Here is a 17,339-nt window from a genome sequence, read left to right as displayed (position 1 = left end):
ATTGACAATATTATTGAAGATGAGATGGTTCATACTGTTGCGTCCAAGATGGCGCCGAGCACTGTATATTAGCTGATTTTCTGAGTATCGCATCTCCTTTTATCGCAAAGTGTGATTACCCAGTAAAGTTAATTTAAAATCTGGTATGACGGGTGTTCTCAAGAGATATTCATCTATAAATGTTAGATTGACAATATACATTTAAAAAATCGTTATAGTATAGCAATTTATTGAAACGTAGCATTGTTTACCGGGACGCTTTTGAGGGGAAATTAGGTAGTCAACGTCAGACAGAGATGTAAAATGCTGTTTTTATATATAAATATGACCTTTATTGAACAAAAGAATGCATGCATTGTATAACATGATGTCCTAGGGGTGCCATCTGATGAAGTTTGTAAAAGGTTAGTGCTACATTTAGCTGTTTATTGATAATATGTGATGGAAGTGGTTGGTCGGAAAATGGCTATGAAGCTGCTTTTTACGATGGACTCATCTAATATAATCTAATGATTTGCTTTTCCTGTAAAACCTTTTTGAAATCGGACGACGTGGGTCGATTCAGGAGAGGTGTATCTATAAAAAAAAAAAAAAAAATTTTTTTATTTTTGTAAAAAATTATGATAATTTTTTAATGCTAATTGGCGATATGATTTTTCGCTGGATTTTGATCCCGCAAACGGGATCAGATGCTCAAGAGGTTTTAATTGACCCACAGTCCCACACAGTGACATGATATCATTGACGTGACATGCAAATAGGGCCAAATGACGTCCCCGTGACATGCAAATGACATGCAAAAAACGTCCCTTTTTCAGGACACTGTCTTTCAAAGATAATTCGTGAAAATCCAAATAACTTCACAGATCTTCATTGTAAAGGGTTTAAACACTGTTTCCCATGCTTGTTCAATGAATCATAAACAATTAATGAACATGCACCTGTGGAACACTAACAGCTTACAGACGGTAGGCAATTAAGGTCACAGTTATGAAAACTTAGGACACTAAAGAGGCCTTTCTACTGACTCTGAAAAACACCAAAAGAAAGATGACCAGGGTCCCTGTTCATCTGTGTGAACGTGCCTTAGGCATGCTGCAAGGAGGCATGAGGGTCAGTCTGTTATATCTGGAGTATTTCTCCTGTCTTATCTGGTGTCCTGTGTGAATTTAAGTATGCTCTCTCTAATTCTCTCTTTCTCTCTTTCTTTCTTTCTCTCTCTCAGAGGATCTGAGCCCTAGGACCATGCCTCAGGACTACCTGGCATGATGACTCCTTGTTGTCCCCAGTCCACCTGGCCGTGCTGCTGCTCCAGTTTCAACTGTTCTGCCTGCGGCTATGGAACCCTGACCTGTTCACCGGACGTGCTACCTGTCCCAGACCTGCTGTTTTCAACTCTCTAGAGACAGCAGGAGCGGTAGAGATACTCTCAATGATCGGCTATGAAAAGCCAACTGACATTTACTCTTGAGGTGCTGACTTGTTGCACCCTCGACAACTACTGTGAATTATTATTATTTGACCATGCTGGTCATTTATGAACATTTGAACATCTTGGCCATGTTTTGTTATAATCTCCACCCGGCACAGCCAGAAGAGGACTGGCCACCCCTCATAGCCTGGTTCCTCTCTAGGTTTCTTCCTAGGTTTTGGCCTTTCTAGGGAGTTTTTCCTAGCCACCGTGCTTCTACACCGGCATTACTTGCTGTTTGGGGTTTTAGGCTGGGTTTCTGTACAGCACTTTGAGATATCAGCTGATGTAATTGGAATTTATTGCCTTGGCCTTGATTTGATTTGATTTAATGAGGACTGCAGATGTGGCCAAGGCAATAAATTCCAATGTCCGTACTGTGAGACGCCTAAGACAGCGCTACAGGGAGACAGGACAGACAGCTGATCATCCTCACAGTGGCAGACCACGTGTTACAACATAGACCTGCACAGGATTGGTACCTGCAGGACAGGTACAGGATGGCAACAACAACTGCCCAAGTTACACCAGGAACACACAATCCCTCCATCAGTGCTCAGGCTGTCCGCAATAGGCTGAGAGAGGCTGGACTGAGGGCTTGTAGGCCTGTTGTAAGGCCTATTTTACCAGGCAAGTCAGTTAAGAACAAATTCTTATTTTCAATGACAGCCTAGGAACAGTGGGTTAACTGCCTTGTTCAGGGGCAGAACGGCAGATTTTTACCTGGTCAGCTCGGGGATTCAATCTCACAACCTTTCGGTTACTAGTCCAACGCTCTAACCACTAGGCTACCTGCCGCCCCGGCAACATGACCAGCAACAACGTCACCTATGGGCACAAACCCACCGCCGCTGGACCAGACAGGACTGGCAAAAAGTGCTCTTCACTGACGAGTCGCGGTTTTGTCTCACCAGGGGTAATGATCGGATTTGCGTTTATCGTCGAAGGAATGAGCGTTACACTGAGGCCTATACTCTGGAGCCACACTGCTCGTTCTTTGCGTGATTTCCTGCAAGACAGGAATGTCAGTGTTCTGCCATGGCCAGCGAAGAGCCCGGATTTCAATCCCATTGAGCACGTCGGGGATCTGTTGGATCGGAGGGTGAGGGCTAGGGCCATTCCCCCTAGAAATGTCCAGGAATTTGCAGGTGCCTTAGTGGAAGAGTGGGGTAACATCTCACAGCAAGAACTGGCAAGTCTTGTGCAGTCCATGAGGAGGAGATGCAGTGCAGTACTTAATGCAGCTGGTGGCCACACCAGATACTGACTGTTACTTTTGATTTTCACCCCCCCCTCCTTTGTTCAGGGACATGTCTATGGAACTTGTTCAGTTTATGTCTCAGTTGTTGAATCTTGATATGTTCATACAAATATTTACACATGTTACATTTGCTGAAAATAAACGCAGTTGACAATGAGAGGACGTTTATTTTTTTGCTGAGTTTATCATACTAAATTGAGTGTCTCGGATTTACATTTACTATGTTATGTCTAGTCTATGAGACCAGGCTGGCCACCTGCTGTACTGGAGTCCTGAACCAAATCTTGTACGTCATTAATATATTGTGGCCACTAGATGGAGGTGATATAGCTTAAAGCCATTTAGAAACCATAGCACCCAATTTGAAGAAGAAGACAATTCTCTGATCAGAGAAACACTCTTTTCACGCCACTTCGATAATGGTCTCCTAACCTGCTACGAAAATCACGTCCAGTCATAGCTGTGTCGATGCCGCTTGAAAAGAGTGTGTCTCGATCTGATATATGGGAAGGTCTCAATTTCATACTCTTCTCTCCTTGTCTCCTTCTCAAAACCAATTGATGAGAAAGGCACAAGTCCCTCCCCTCTGACCTTCTCCTTCAATGGGATTTGAGGAGGATGCAAATGAGATTTTCCCATTGGCTGATTGCTCCCAACCCATTGGGATCCCCATCCAGTTGACTACTTTAAAATGGTGGTAGCCTTCAATGGCAATGTCCATGCTAAAACTATTTAGAAACCAAGTTGAGTCCTCTAACTATCGCTAATGGTGTGACAGGGATTAGACAGTCCTGGTTATCATTAGTGTCCCCCAATTCTTTTAAGGTGTCTGTCCTCTCGCACCCTGCTGGTAATGAACCCATTTGTTGTGACAGTAACATGGCAGATGGCCACTGGCCAACCGTAGCAGGTGCAACCCCTGACCTGACCTCTTGTTGACCTCTTTGACCTCTGTGACATCAGCAACAGTAACCAACGTAGAATTCATGCAATAATGTTTCTATTCAAAGCAGGTATAATTTCTATCATTTTAATTTAAAGACGTATTTAATCTCAAAATGTCGTAGAAACAGCCACATCTGTCTCGTTGCACGTTGGTCGGGTATCCTCTATTACATTTACATTTAAGTCATTTAGCAGACGCTCTTATCCAGAGCGACTTACAAATTGGTGGATTCACCTTATGATATCCAGTGGAACAACCACTTTACAATAGTGCATCTAAATCTTTTAGGGGGGGGGGGGGTTAGAAGGATTACTTTATCCTATCCTAGGGGGGACTGGGGAGGGAGGATAGAAAGAGAGGGAGGTGTTTGTGACAGATGGATATATTACTTTAATTTGTGTTGTAATTTTGCTTTGCACCTGGGAGCCAAGTCAATAATCGGAATTGAATTGAATATGTGGTTGTCACCTTCCATGAGAGTGATAGAGAGCACATACACAACACTCCTCTGAAACATCTTCTCATACACTAAGTGTTAAACAATTCTCCATTCCTTTCTATCTATAGGCTTTATGGGCTGTTTTACAGTCTAGGCAGGTCCCTTATTGATGCTGCTGTTCCCCATGTATCCTGCCACGATTTGGCTGGGTGTGATCCATCATTCGACTGGCTGCTTTCCAACTTTCAGCAGTGCACTCAGTAGCACAACACTTTCTCAGAGGTTATTATAAAAAATACATCACTACTGCTTTTATTCCAAGACTGTAAATCAGAGTGAGAGCAACATGGTCCTCCCAGTGTGCTGGTTGTTTGGGACGAAAGACAAGTGTTACTTACTCTGCCTGATCAAATATTGATACAGGTGTAATTGTGTGGTGGGAGTGGGAGCTAATGTTTTACTCACTAATACACTTCATGTCAGCTAATGCTTTACTCACCAATGCACTTGATGTCATTGATTTCCCTTTCTTTACACTCTGTGTAAAGAGAGTGTGAAAGAGGGATGCAGCAGTGAGACTGTGGAGGATCAAGGTCACCTGCATAGGAGCAGAGAGAGAGAGAGACAGGGAAAGAAAGTGAGAGACAGCATCTGTCCTCCTCCAGGAGGCCCTGGGCTCTGACACACAGCATCCCACTGAGAGCAGGGGGCATACAGCCCCATCCTCAGAGCTCCTGTGGCTCTTTGGAACCAACTCTCCACACAGAGTGCTGAGAAGAATTATCCTCACTGGTGTCATGGAGAATAACATTTCATAAAAGACCCTGATCCCCGTGACTAAACAAACTGAATACATAGAGGTAGCATAATGATAAGAATCTTAACCAAGCCTGCCTGTCCATGAAATAGTCAAAGGACATGAACCCCCACTGACTCATATGAGCCATAGCTCGCTCTGTATCATGTGAAACCCTGTGGTATGATGTAACATGAGGTCTTGGACATTTGACATGGCTAAATCCTACACCCAAAAGATCAACCCTCAACACTCAAGAACACTAGGGACAACCGTCATCATTGTACAAGAATTTAATCACATACAATTAAGTTGAAAAAACACAATATAGACAGAGAGTTCTGTTTGAAGTATTGTATAAATAAAACATAGTTAAACATATAAAAGGAAACTCAAACAAACATTTTTGCTTATCATACTAATTACCTTTTAAAGAGTAGTGTAACATTATCAGTAGAAAAGCAATTGGTAATCAATCCATTCTCAGAAAAGACATTCATATGTACAGGACACAGATAATCAGACACTGCACAGTTGTTGTTGTTTTGGACCTAACGTACATGTACATGATTTTGTGGCATTGAAGTGGGGGAGACGATATGAGTTGGTAGTATGAAAATGCTGAATGAACTATCACTGTCAGGTGATGTATAGCCTGTGTTCTGTCTGTTTTGTCAGAGGGAGTGGTCATGTTCAATGTGTGGTGTGTGTGGGGGCCTCTGGTGTGTGTCTGCCGCCCCTCACACTGTGATGAAGGCACCCTGGTCACTGTTGGCTGACTCTGGCACCACGCAGCGGCCCCTTCGCCTGGTCACCCGACGCTTCCGGTGGAACTTGGCATAGCAACGGAACCCTTAGACAAAGTAATAGGACAATATCAGAGGATGGATAAGCAGGCTACTGACATAAAGAAAGAGACCTTTATCACCTACTGTTTGTTGGTTGTGTTCTCTCAAATTCTCTGATGTTCTGTGGCTTTCACCTGATACATCCCTTACTCACCTTCCTCGCACATACAGTCGTCATAGCACTTGTTGTTGAGGCCCCGGTTGTGAGGTTTACACTCGTGTTGTCTCAGGTCACAGCAGGAGCCTATAGGAGGGGATGGAGGGAGAAACCATGTGACTTCTAGTTGTAAATTCAAAAACAAATGTTTCACCTGTCACATGGCCTTTATCATAACGATCCTTCTGGAGACCATGACCTGAGCGGTCAGAGGTCAAGGATCAGGGGTCAGGAGAGTAGTGGATGTGCGACAGTTTAGTCACTGACCTGGGAGACAGTCCAGATGGTGGTCACATGGCTCGATGGCATCAGTGTCCACTGTCACATTGCCACTGCTCAGGTTCTTACTGCGCCGCTTGTCTTCAGCATGCAAAACAACAAACAGATTGCCAATAAAGTACTTGGACTGAATGATTCAACCCAGGCTTAGACAAACAGATGGACAATCAAGCAAACACTTCAATGTCAAGGAAATAACAGATATATCAAACATGTTTATTCTGTGCTGTGTGTTAAGTACATTCCAAGGGATCATTACAGATGTAGGACAATAATATGATCACCCTGTTGCAGCAGAACTTTCCTGCAATGCAGGCAATGTTACATTTGTAGTGTATTTGAGATTTAAAAAGGATTCTGAAGTTTGTAATTTCCACATTACGAAAATGTATCAACCCCTACAAAAATGTCCATTAATTATAATCCACATAATAATTGAGATTTCTTGTTGCTGCAGGATTATTTTCCTGCTGTAGTAGACTGGCTCAAATTAAGATCCTACATCTGTATGTTTTTTTTCGGGGATGGAGTGAACACATTCATGTGTCACTTTCCACCAACATTAACATTAGCTGTATCTTCTCAAAACATCTAAAGTGCTGACCTTTCTTCCTGGAGGATGGCCAGGCGTCCACTGGCTTCATGTCCTCGTAGTCTGTCCAGTCAAACAGAGTCATGTCCAGAGTGGGCATCACCTCTCCTTGCATCTTGCCCCGGCCAGACTTCTGTAATGCAGAGAAAATACCCCATTACAGCCTCACACCATTGGTCTCTAACTACATTCCAGTATGTTTCTGTTGGGGTGTTGATGTGCATTGCCACCTGGCCCATAAAACAGCTTGTTAGTTGTGGACAACCATGACTTCACACCCCAGAGTGCTTTACAGGCAATCCGTTGGCTACTGAGGACATGGCTACCTACTATACTGTTTATGGCCCTGAGGCAGCATACATACATCATACATCAGATGGTAGTGTTACTACTGGTCAGAGAAGACCTGTGCTGAATCACACAGCTGTGATTTTACCAACACTGTCAACAATGTCCTTCAATAATAAACCCTGAGCTGAAGCAATTTTAAGCAGAAGTCAAATTTAATAACAAAACTCCTCTGAGGATTACTCATCCAAAACCGATATGTCATAAACTTCAACAAAACTCTTTACATAATGCATATCCTCTGGACCTCTGGGCTGTGTTGACAAAATAATAGCAGGTTATTATGACGTCAATTTGACATTGAGAGGTCTCCTGGTGATGCCTAGAGAGACTGGACCAACCAGGCTTCTGGTGCACATTGATCCCAGCTCATTCCATCTCACCCCGAGGAAATATTGAGGAACATCAATTAGATGTGGGATATTAGTGCTTGGCTGTTCATTTAGCCAGCAGCCGGAATCAAATATTAATTAAGAACGCTCCCAGCATCCCTGTGTCATTGAACCCAGGTCCACTCCAAGCGAGGCTATCGCTTCTACTTCAGGCCGGTATCTGACAGCTCCTAAATAAAGACATACACACGGTCTCCAAGGTTCTCCGGCAGCTTGTAAACAGCATACCAAGCAGTCAGACAGACCAGACATCAAACACTCACAGAGGCCAGAAAAGCAAGACAGGGCTACAGTAACTCTGGAATTATAGGCCTGGGAGAGGAGAACACGATGGGCATGGGAGAGGAAAACACCATGGGCCTGGGAGAGGAGAACACGATGGGCCTGGGAGAGGAAAACACGATGGGCCTGGGAGAGGAAAACACGATGGGCCTGGGAGAGGAGAACACCATGGGCCTGGGAGAGGAGAACACCATGGGCCTGGGAGAGGAAAACACCATGGGCCTGGGAGAGGAAAACACCATGGGCGTGGGAGAGGAAAACACCATGGGCCTGGGAGAGGAAAACACCATGGGCCTGGGAGAGGAAAACACCATGGGCGTGGGAGAGGAAAACACCATGGGCGTGGGAGAGGAAAACACCATGGGCGTGGGAGAGGAAAACACCATGGGCGTGGGAGAGGAAAACACCATGGGCGTGGGAGAGGAAAACACCATGGGCGTGGGAGAGGAAAACACCATGGGCGTGGGAGAGGAAAACACCATGGGCGTGGGAGAGGAAAACACCATGGGCGTGGGAGAGGAAAACACCATGGGCCTGGGAGAGGAAAACACCATGGGCCTGGGAGAGGAAAACACCATGGGCGTGGGAGAGGAAAACACCATGGGCGTGGGAGAGGAAAACACCATGGGCGTGGGAGAGGAAAACACCATGGGCGTGGGAGAGGAAAACACCATGGGCGTGGGAGATGAAAACACCATGGGCGTGGGAGATGAAAACACCATGGGCGTGGGAGAGGAAAACACCATGGGCGTGGGAGATGAAAACACCATGGGCGTGGGAGAGGAAAACACCACAGACAACGAGTAGGCTCCCCAGAACAGCAGAGTCCTGTTATTTACCAGTCTAATGAGTGTGTTGGTGGTTTGATAGCATCCTATGATAAGAGGGATGATAGATGAGAAGGAGTATTTGTATTTGAGGAGCAGAGAAGATATCTAACTCTGTGTGTGTGAGCACTGTGATGCCAGGCAGCATGCTGGGAAAAAGTGACTGACAGATGGCTATGAGGAGGAGGGGCCAGGCAGCTACACCTCGCCACCACACTTCTACAACCCCCCTCATACAAATGAGCCCATTGCCTCCTAGACGTTCAATCATGGATTTACCAGACAGGAATACATAATAACCAAGACAGTAACAGAGAGGGTGTTCTACTACTTGACCAATGATGGTGTGAACTTGACCCCCGAGGCATGTGTTACGTAGATTAGCATAACTATATCCATCATATCTAAAAACCCTTGAGACCAGTCTACCATATTGGCTATTATGTTCCAGCCACCCTCAACTGTTAGGTCATTTAAAAAGCCTGTCTCCTCATTTTTCTGAGATGAATAATGAGCTATGTGATACATAATGAGCTATGTGATACATAATGAGCTATGTGATACATAATGAGCTATGTGATACATAATGAGCTATGTGATACATGGAGGTATTTCCAAATAGGAAATACAGTCGCTCTTTCTTTACCATGAACACGTATCTCTATAAACCCTACAACACTGAGGCACAACTGACAATGGTATTTCTAATAAGCACTCGTGTCTTTATGGGGTACCTGTGGTTTGGTGGAGGCTGGGGGCAGCGTTGGGAGATGCTCGCTCATCACCGTGGAAACCGCATAGGAGCCGGAGCCAAAGACCGCGTAGATGGGGGAGGGGGGTTCCGTGGGCGGGGTCAATCTGTGAGAGGGGGAGGTGGCTGCAGCGGCGGAGGAGACAGATCCCTCCTCAGACAGATCCCTGTTCTTCAGAACAGAGCCCAGCTCAGGCTCAGGGAGAAAACCTACAATGAGGGAGAGAAGGACAGAACAGGGGTGGGGGAGGTGAAGGATAGCCAGACATGATCATATACACCTAACAAGATCTCTCCCTGTTGCCAAGAAAAATGTTTTACAATTTTTTTGTTCATAGGAGCCGGAGCCAAAGACTGTCTCCTCATTTTTCTGAGATGAATAATGAGCTATGTGATACATAATGAGCTATGTGATACATAATGAGCTATGTGATACATAATGAGCTATGTGATACATAATGAGCTATGTGATACATGGAGGTATTTCCAAATAGGAAATACAGTCGCTCTTTCTTTACCATGAACACGTATCTCTATAAACCCTACAACACTGAGGCACAACTGACAATGGTATTTCTAATAAGCACTCGTGTCTTTATGGGGTACCTGTGGTTTGGTGGAGGCTGGGGGCAGCGTTGGGACTACTTAAATACTTAATCAATTTATCAATGCCCTATGACAAAATCACAGAATTTAACATTATGTTTCTGTTTTTAAATTGATTAGTATTTGTGCTCTTTTAGAACTCTTTATGGCATTTATAGAGAACTAATCCTAAACAGGCTCACGGCTCATTATCTGATAACCCTAGATCCATTGGGGACTCACCTTTAGTGAGCCGACCCTTATCTCTCCGACCTCCATGTCTCCTCTGGTCAAAGTGGTGCCCATGCCCCTGGCCCCTCCCCTTGCGTGGCCCCAGAGGGTGGTTGTCTCGGGCATGAGACGGGTTCCTGAAGCCCCCATGACCCTTCTCCTGCTCCCTGCCCACAGGACCCATCTCCAGTCTCACCGGGTTCAGGCCCTCCAGACCCGTCCCATCATCCTCAGGCCGAGCTGCGGGGTGCAGGGGCCTGCGGGAGAGAAGCCCAGCCCCAGAACTGGCTTTGGCACCACGGGACCCCTGGCCACCATGCCCCCCTCCACGCTCCCTACCGTGCCCATGCCCGTGACTCTGGAAGCCCTGATCAGGGTACTGGAGGGCATTGCCACTGCCTGGCAAGGGCTGTGCTAGTCTCCTCTTGGCATGTGTGGAGCCAGGTTCAGCGCTGTGTGAAACAGCCAGAGTGGAGAACAGGAGAGCCAGAGGCAGACACCAGGAGGAAGACATCATCTATAAACACTGTAAAAATACAACAGTTTTCAGTACACTCATTCTATATTTTACATGACAAAATGGACAGAAGCAGCTACATTATGATGACACAAACACACTATGGACTAGGCAGGTGAACTATACTTCTCAGAAAGTCCAGAGTACATTCAAATATACAGTATGTAGACAAACTTGTCTCCTTGTCATGTTTTAAATAATCCCTACAGAACAGAGTGTTTCACACCATCAGTCACTGCTGATTGGTGTGATATCCCTCTGTGAGTGCCTGTGGCTTTGAGCCTCTGCGATGGAGTCCTCCACCAGGCAGTCACACTATCCTCCTCTGCCATGGAGTCCACCACCAGGCAGTCACACTATCCTCCTCTGCCATGGAGTCCACCACCAGGCAGTCACACTATCCTCCTCTGCCATGGAGTCCACCACCAGGCAGTCACACTATCCTCCTCTGCCATGGAGTCCACCACCAGGCAGTCACACTATCCTCCTCTGCCATGGAGTCCACCACCAGGCAGTCACACTATCCTCCTCTGCCATGGAGTCCACCACCAGGCAGTCACACTATCCTCCTCGGAAGACCCCAGACAGTACGCTGTTCCCTTGTCCTCTGTTCCCAGAAGCACTCTGTACCACCATATCATAGCCTACTCACCCTTCCACCATCCCTGATGCTGTGCTACGGCAGCACTCATCAGTCCTAGCAGTAATCATTACCCTCTTGTGCTAGCCTCTCAAGCTGCAGTGGCTCTTTAGGAGCCTATATAGGACAGAGAGATACAGACCCTTAGTGCTGTAAAAATGTGTTGTTAAAATGAATTTCCCGGTCTGTCTTTGGCCTTGGAACATCCTCTTCATCATAAGATGCTTCAGCCGTTCTCCACCACAGCCTTGCATTATGTATACCTGTGGGCTCTAGGAGCTGCATCTCCAACCCACCTGTCTATTTATTAGAACAGTAAGAATCAAGTGTGAGGTCGATATGATTGAGAAATAATGACATAACCCAATTAGTGGCACTGCCACTGAATGCACTAAGGAGATCAAAAGGTGATTGGTACAGTGGGACTTTCTGAGAATATGGGCATGGGGCCTGAGGATTAATAACCACTAGCTAACTGACCGACTTCATTTGTATTCAACTCAGGATGTCCTAGTAAAATGTCAAAGTCCTTGTTTCTAACCCCCTGGTCTAGTTCATGTGAGTTCATTTGGGCTGTTTATTAAAAAGAACAAGGTGAGTTTCTGTTCCTCTCTGATGGGTTTGGACCATCCATCGCCCTGGCAACGCAGCATGACTGCTCTGCCCCTGGCAGGCCACTCTTTTATGTTAAAGACAGACGATGGTGCGGCCCATACAGAAAATCTATAGGAGAGAAGTATTGACCTGCTGCTGCTGGGGTGTTGTGGGTCGATAGCCTTGCCTCTTCAATCAACACACACACACACACACACACACACACACACACACACACACACACACACACACACACACACACACACACACACACACACACACACACACACACACACACACACACACACACACACACACACACACACACACACACACACACACACTCCACCCTGAGGTTTACAGTGAGTTATTTAGGTGCTTTGTGAAAACAGGCCAGGACTAGGAGGTTGTGTTATGGGGAGGAGGAGAAGCGACTGCTGTCAAGGGGAATGTGTGGTGCTATTGCAAGCAGGTCTGTATGGGGATTAGACACAAACTGCTTTCTCTTGCCTGTCTCTGGAGGGGGTTCTACCCACAGTGCAGTTTGCAAACAACAGTGGGACGGACGGTAGCTGCTTAGGTGAGACCTTTATCTTCTATAACCTTACAGTGTGTCTGAGAGAGAGGTACAGTGCCATTTCCCATACAAAGTGTTTGGTCAGGCTTGATCTCATCCTCCAGCCCTGTACATTTCACACTGCTGTGGTAGAGAAGGGTATTTTTAATCAAAGAACAGAGAGACTTCCCAGAAAAATGGCATCGCTAGAAAACACTCTAGCTTGTTGGTCTGCTCAGTTCTGGAGGAGTGAGATCCATGAGGCCTTGCTGACAAAATGAACCAACCAACCAGTTCCAAAAGATAAACAGCATCCAAATGCACATGATGTACTGTACATATTGACTGAGCCTAGACTCATATTGGAGATCACAGAGTCCTCTGAAATGAGTGTGCAGATAATGGGGTGCAGACACAGAGGCTGAGCAGCAGCCTGATTGAATGGCACCACAAATATTTTTCTCTCACATAAAGAGAAAAGGAGCGCCACCATAGAAACGGTGTGGACTGGTAGTCGGAGCCTGAATAGCCCTGTCGCCTTAAAAGGAAGGCGGTGGGTAACAGAGAGGGGCACAGAGGCAAAGAGCATCCTTGCCTAGCGGAGCCCCTTCTCCTTTGGCCCTTTCATGTAGCCGTTAACAGGTGGTCCTTTCAGAAGACTCAGGATGGGGGTGGTGATAGAACACTCTGGGGTGGAGTTCTCAGCATCTTCTGATGATAAGCAGCCCCTACTAAACAGTGTATTATACAGCACTGTGTGATATAGGTAGGACGCAGCAGGGGTTAGCATCTGGCGCCAAGGCGGTGGCCAGGCCAGGGGGGCGAAACCAAGTGGCCAGGCCAGGGGGGCCAGGCCAAGCGTGAAACTCTTTCTGAAGACAGAGAGGGCTTTGAGAGCACATGAGGAGGAGTAGGATACAGTATGCGGTGTACCTTCAGTTTATATACATGGAAAACTGTGAACATATTGAACAACCTATTGAAAAACTGAGTAAGAAGAAACCATGGTAGCACAGATTCTGAAGAACGTTGTAGAACGACTGCACATCATGAGTTGCAGGCCACTAGCTGGGTTAAAACAATTGAGATGAATTAGTGTTCAGACAGAGGTAGGTCCAGTGATGATGAGTGCAAAGGGCCACCTCTGAGGCCTGGTTCATTAAACACTGAGATCTGAGACCTCTCTCTGGTCCATGACCAATTGGTCAGTGCTCAACAATATCATGCCCCGACATGCTTCACAGAAGCCCAGCTTACAACAGATCATGGACACAGCTGAAATGATAGTTTGAAGAGGGCCTCTGTGGTAGTGAGGGGAGCAGCGAGGCAAGGTGAGGCGAAGCAGGGGAGGTACAAGGCACTGGGCTGGCAGTGGACTCTGTTTTATGTGCATAGATAACTTCACCTGCTGGGCCACAAGCCTCCAGAAGCCATCTGCTCCTGTCCTGTTGTCTCTCCTAGCAACCAGCGTGGCCACGAAGAACGACCAAACAAAGACCCCAAAACCCCCGGAATCATTCTGGGTTTACATAAAGAGATTACAGGCCCATGTCTAAAAGCACATTTATATCAGATGATTTACCTGATTAGCAGTGTTCCGTCAGGTTGCAGAGTGTGTGCCTTCTGTGTAATGTGACAGTGAGAGGACAATGGGAAGTCAGGAAGGGAGGGGGTGGCTGGGCTCAGGTGGACTCTGGTCCCTGTCCCCGTCACATACGGCTCACTGGAGAACAACAGACTTCACACCAACCAGATCAGAAACGCATGACTAATTCACCATCCTTTCTTTGCTCCCCCAGTGAACAATGCCAATAACCCCCCCCCCACCCCAAAACAAAACTAAATGTGAGGTCTTGTGGTAAACACAGCTGGTGATCCACTGCGATAACTGTACACTCTAGTCAAAATAAGAATGCATAGAAAAAGATCATTCAATAGCCTGTATATTTAAATGCCCAAGAAAGGATTGATTTCTCAATCATTTGGCAAACTTAAAGGGTCAATGGATGCCTTCATGTATCTATTAGCCAATTAAAATATGCTGTTCATCAGGTGTTTGCCATGTAATTAACACATAAGGTTCTCAATGTTTACCAACACTTAACTTTCATAAGTCTGATTTCCATCAGATTTCTCAACAAACACTTTAGGAAAGCTACTGAAAGCACTATAAAAATATGTTTCAGCAAGTAGTATTTCAACTGCCCAATCAAGAGAGCAATAGTAATGGCGTCTTTTTGTAGGCACTGACTCAACCTATGGGAAAATGAATGGAGTTTTTGTAGGGTTTTTGGATAAATGCCAAAAATAAGGTCTGTGGTAAACACGGGTTTAGGAGATCTTATATGTTTTGTTCTATAAGATAATCTTCAGCAGCTAAAGTCACTTTTTGTGAATTTTGAGCCCATAATGGCAACATAATTCCTGAAGGTCATGTTAGCTGACTGATATGTCATAGAACACAACATAGAAGATCTCTTCAGACTGTGTTCATCTCAGACCTTATTATCGGCGATTATCCCAAAACCCTGAACGAACCAGAGGTAACTCATTTCTGGGTTTTAGGACTACAAGCTGGCAGGCTCTATGACCGCTGATTTAAACAGTTTGAATTCTTCAGCCCTCTAGAGAACAATATTGGAGATTTCATACCATCAACTGGGAGCTTTTGCAGTTCTGAGTGTGCAGCATTATCCGCTGAGCCCCTGCAAACTGCTCAGTGTGATGAGAGCCATAAGGAAGGCCCATCTGTCAGCAAGTGAACCGATGCAGAGAAGAGGCACAAACTGATTCAGTGGCAATTTCGTTACAGGTACAACAGATGTGGGGCAAGATCGAACATTGCCACGGTTGCACAGCAACATCACAGACATCCCGCAATGTAGCCATTATCTTCCTGTAGAGCACGCTCAGTGCACACACACACACTCACAGCGGGGCAACCTCCTCCAGATACCCACAGAGCAGAGAGAGAAACACGTTCCAGCAACGCTCTGAGACACAAACAGCACCAGGAGAACAGAGCTACAGACATCCCACTGAGAGGAGAGAGAAAGACAAGGGAGAGACAAAGAGACAGGGGGAGGGTAGGCCAAGAGAACAGAGACAGACAGACACAGCGAGAGCAAGAGAGAGAGACAGAGAGAGACTATTTATCCAGGGCAGGGTTAATTGGAACAGTGACAGTGGAATATCTCTCTCTCATTTGATGTCACACAAGGAGACCAGCTGGGTCCACTGTTCAAAAACCAAAACACAACAACCAATCAGACTGAACCAACCTTGAACCCAAAAAGATGACTGTTGACAGCATATCACACTCATTATAAGACATGGAGATGTTGGTCTACTAACCATCTCCATGTTAGTAGATCACCAATGTACATTTTTACATTTTAGTCATTTAGCAGACGCTCTTATCCAGAGCGACTTACAGTAGTGAATGCATACTTTTTATTTTATTTTTTGGGCTGGCCCCCCGTGGGAATCAAACCCACAACCCTGGTGTTGCAAACACCATGCTCTACCAACTGAGCTACAGGGAAGGCAGTCCATAGTGGAGGAGATTGGCTATATTGGCACAGCTCACTGCTTTACCTAGCCTACCCATTATATGAAGAGGCAGCATAGTGATAGTGTACTAAGAAGTTATCTACGTAAGTGGAATGGGGGAATAACTTTTGTTAATTAATTGCTGGTTAGGCTACCATAAAGTCATGATTAATCTTTCAATATCTTCCTTGAGTATGTTATTATTTTTATGAAATTTCTCTCATTAGTGAACGTGGACTGGATATGACCCCCAGATCGCCCTGCTGGCAGCTTCACAATCAGGTCTCTCCACAGTTCTCATAGTGATCACATTCACATTCCTGCTGATTGGCTTGCTTTTAATTAACACCCTTATTAATGATGAGTCCACAAATATTGTACACCCACTGTCTCTGCTTTATATTCATTTACAGTTGATTAATAAAATGCATGATCTCACATGGAGACAGCATACCTAAAATCTCTGACTCCCTCTCTACATTATTTCAATATATGATTGTCTCTTTTAACACGTTCATTAATACTCTTTGGGCTATTTTCCTGATACAGAACAAAAACAGAATATTTTTTCCCCATATTAGAATGACTTTCCCCTATGCCAAATAACATAACACATCGTTTTGTTCAGACATGACTATCATAATACGCACCACTAAGCAAGTACGAATATTGAAGGCACTATTGAATATAATAAAAAGGCAAACAATTTCACATATTTCTTTCAATTTAGAATATTTGGCTGCCACGGTTTCTATCTTGCCTTCAGTGGAGTTCATTCATATAGCCTAATAACTTTATAGGAGAAACAAAAGTGGGTGTTATTAATGCACTAACTAGTACAAGATGTAGTCTATTGAATGCAACAATATAAAGCAAAATGAATGATACAGATGGCACATTTGGTTGCCTATAGTTCGTTATTGCGACAGAGAACCTTCTTTAACACTTGAATAAAATGACAAATTACCTTACCCGCGTTGGTTAATCCGTTGAGTTTGACTATTATTGCAAAGGGAATTCAGTCATATGGGATGACCGATATAGTTTGATAAAGCGCACAGGACTCAAATTCCGTCTGTGTGCTGGTCGTTGGGATTCTATCTGGTTTTTGAAGAGTCACCGGCTGAAAGCGCGTAACCGTATGCGCGTTCATGCGCGGACTGATGTCCACGTTTGTCACATTAGGTGAGGCGCAAGAGAATAGGTTTCCTGAGCGTGCGATAGGATACATCAATTTGTCGCCAGTGTTGGCTGGTAAAGTGAGAAACTGTCTAA

At 45.3% G+C, this 17,339-nt stretch overlaps 1 protein-coding gene across 5 annotated transcripts; it reads right to left on the bottom strand.

The window, feature by feature from the left end:
- Nucleotides 1-5,190: 5,190 nt before the first annotated feature.
- Nucleotides 5,191-17,213, bottom strand: LOC106565906 (draxin-A-like). 5 transcript variants are annotated; one of them, XM_014133586.2, is made up of 9 exons: nt 17,037-17,204; nt 15,165-15,260; nt 14,095-14,250; nt 10,218-10,731; nt 9,373-9,599; nt 6,802-6,922; nt 6,186-6,278; nt 5,916-6,005; nt 5,191-5,766 (listed from the first exon to the last, which is right to left on the bottom strand). In XM_014133586.2, the coding sequence occupies exons 4-9, from the start codon at nt 10,720-10,722 to the stop codon at nt 5,654-5,656; spliced, it is 1,149 nt and encodes a 382-aa protein (XP_013989061.1). In that variant the 5' UTR covers nt 10,723-10,731; nt 14,095-14,250; nt 15,165-15,260; nt 17,037-17,204; the 3' UTR covers nt 5,191-5,653. The 5 variants fall into 5 exon arrangements, with proteins under 5 accessions (XP_013989061.1, XP_013989063.1, XP_013989062.1 ...); XM_014133588.2 differs by lacking the exon at nt 15,165-15,260 and having other exon boundaries at nt 17,032-17,204; XM_014133587.2 differs by lacking the exon at nt 15,165-15,260.
- Between the last annotated feature and the right edge of the window lie 126 nt (nt 17,214-17,339).

Source organism: Salmo salar, chromosome ssa12 (assembly GCF_905237065.1).
Source record: "Salmo salar chromosome ssa12, Ssal_v3.1, whole genome shotgun sequence".
Lineage (NCBI taxonomy): Eukaryota > Metazoa > Chordata > Actinopteri > Salmoniformes > Salmonidae > Salmo > Salmo salar.
The sequence above is the reverse complement of the archived record's forward strand: the minus strand, read 5'-3'. Positions and strand labels throughout refer to the sequence as shown.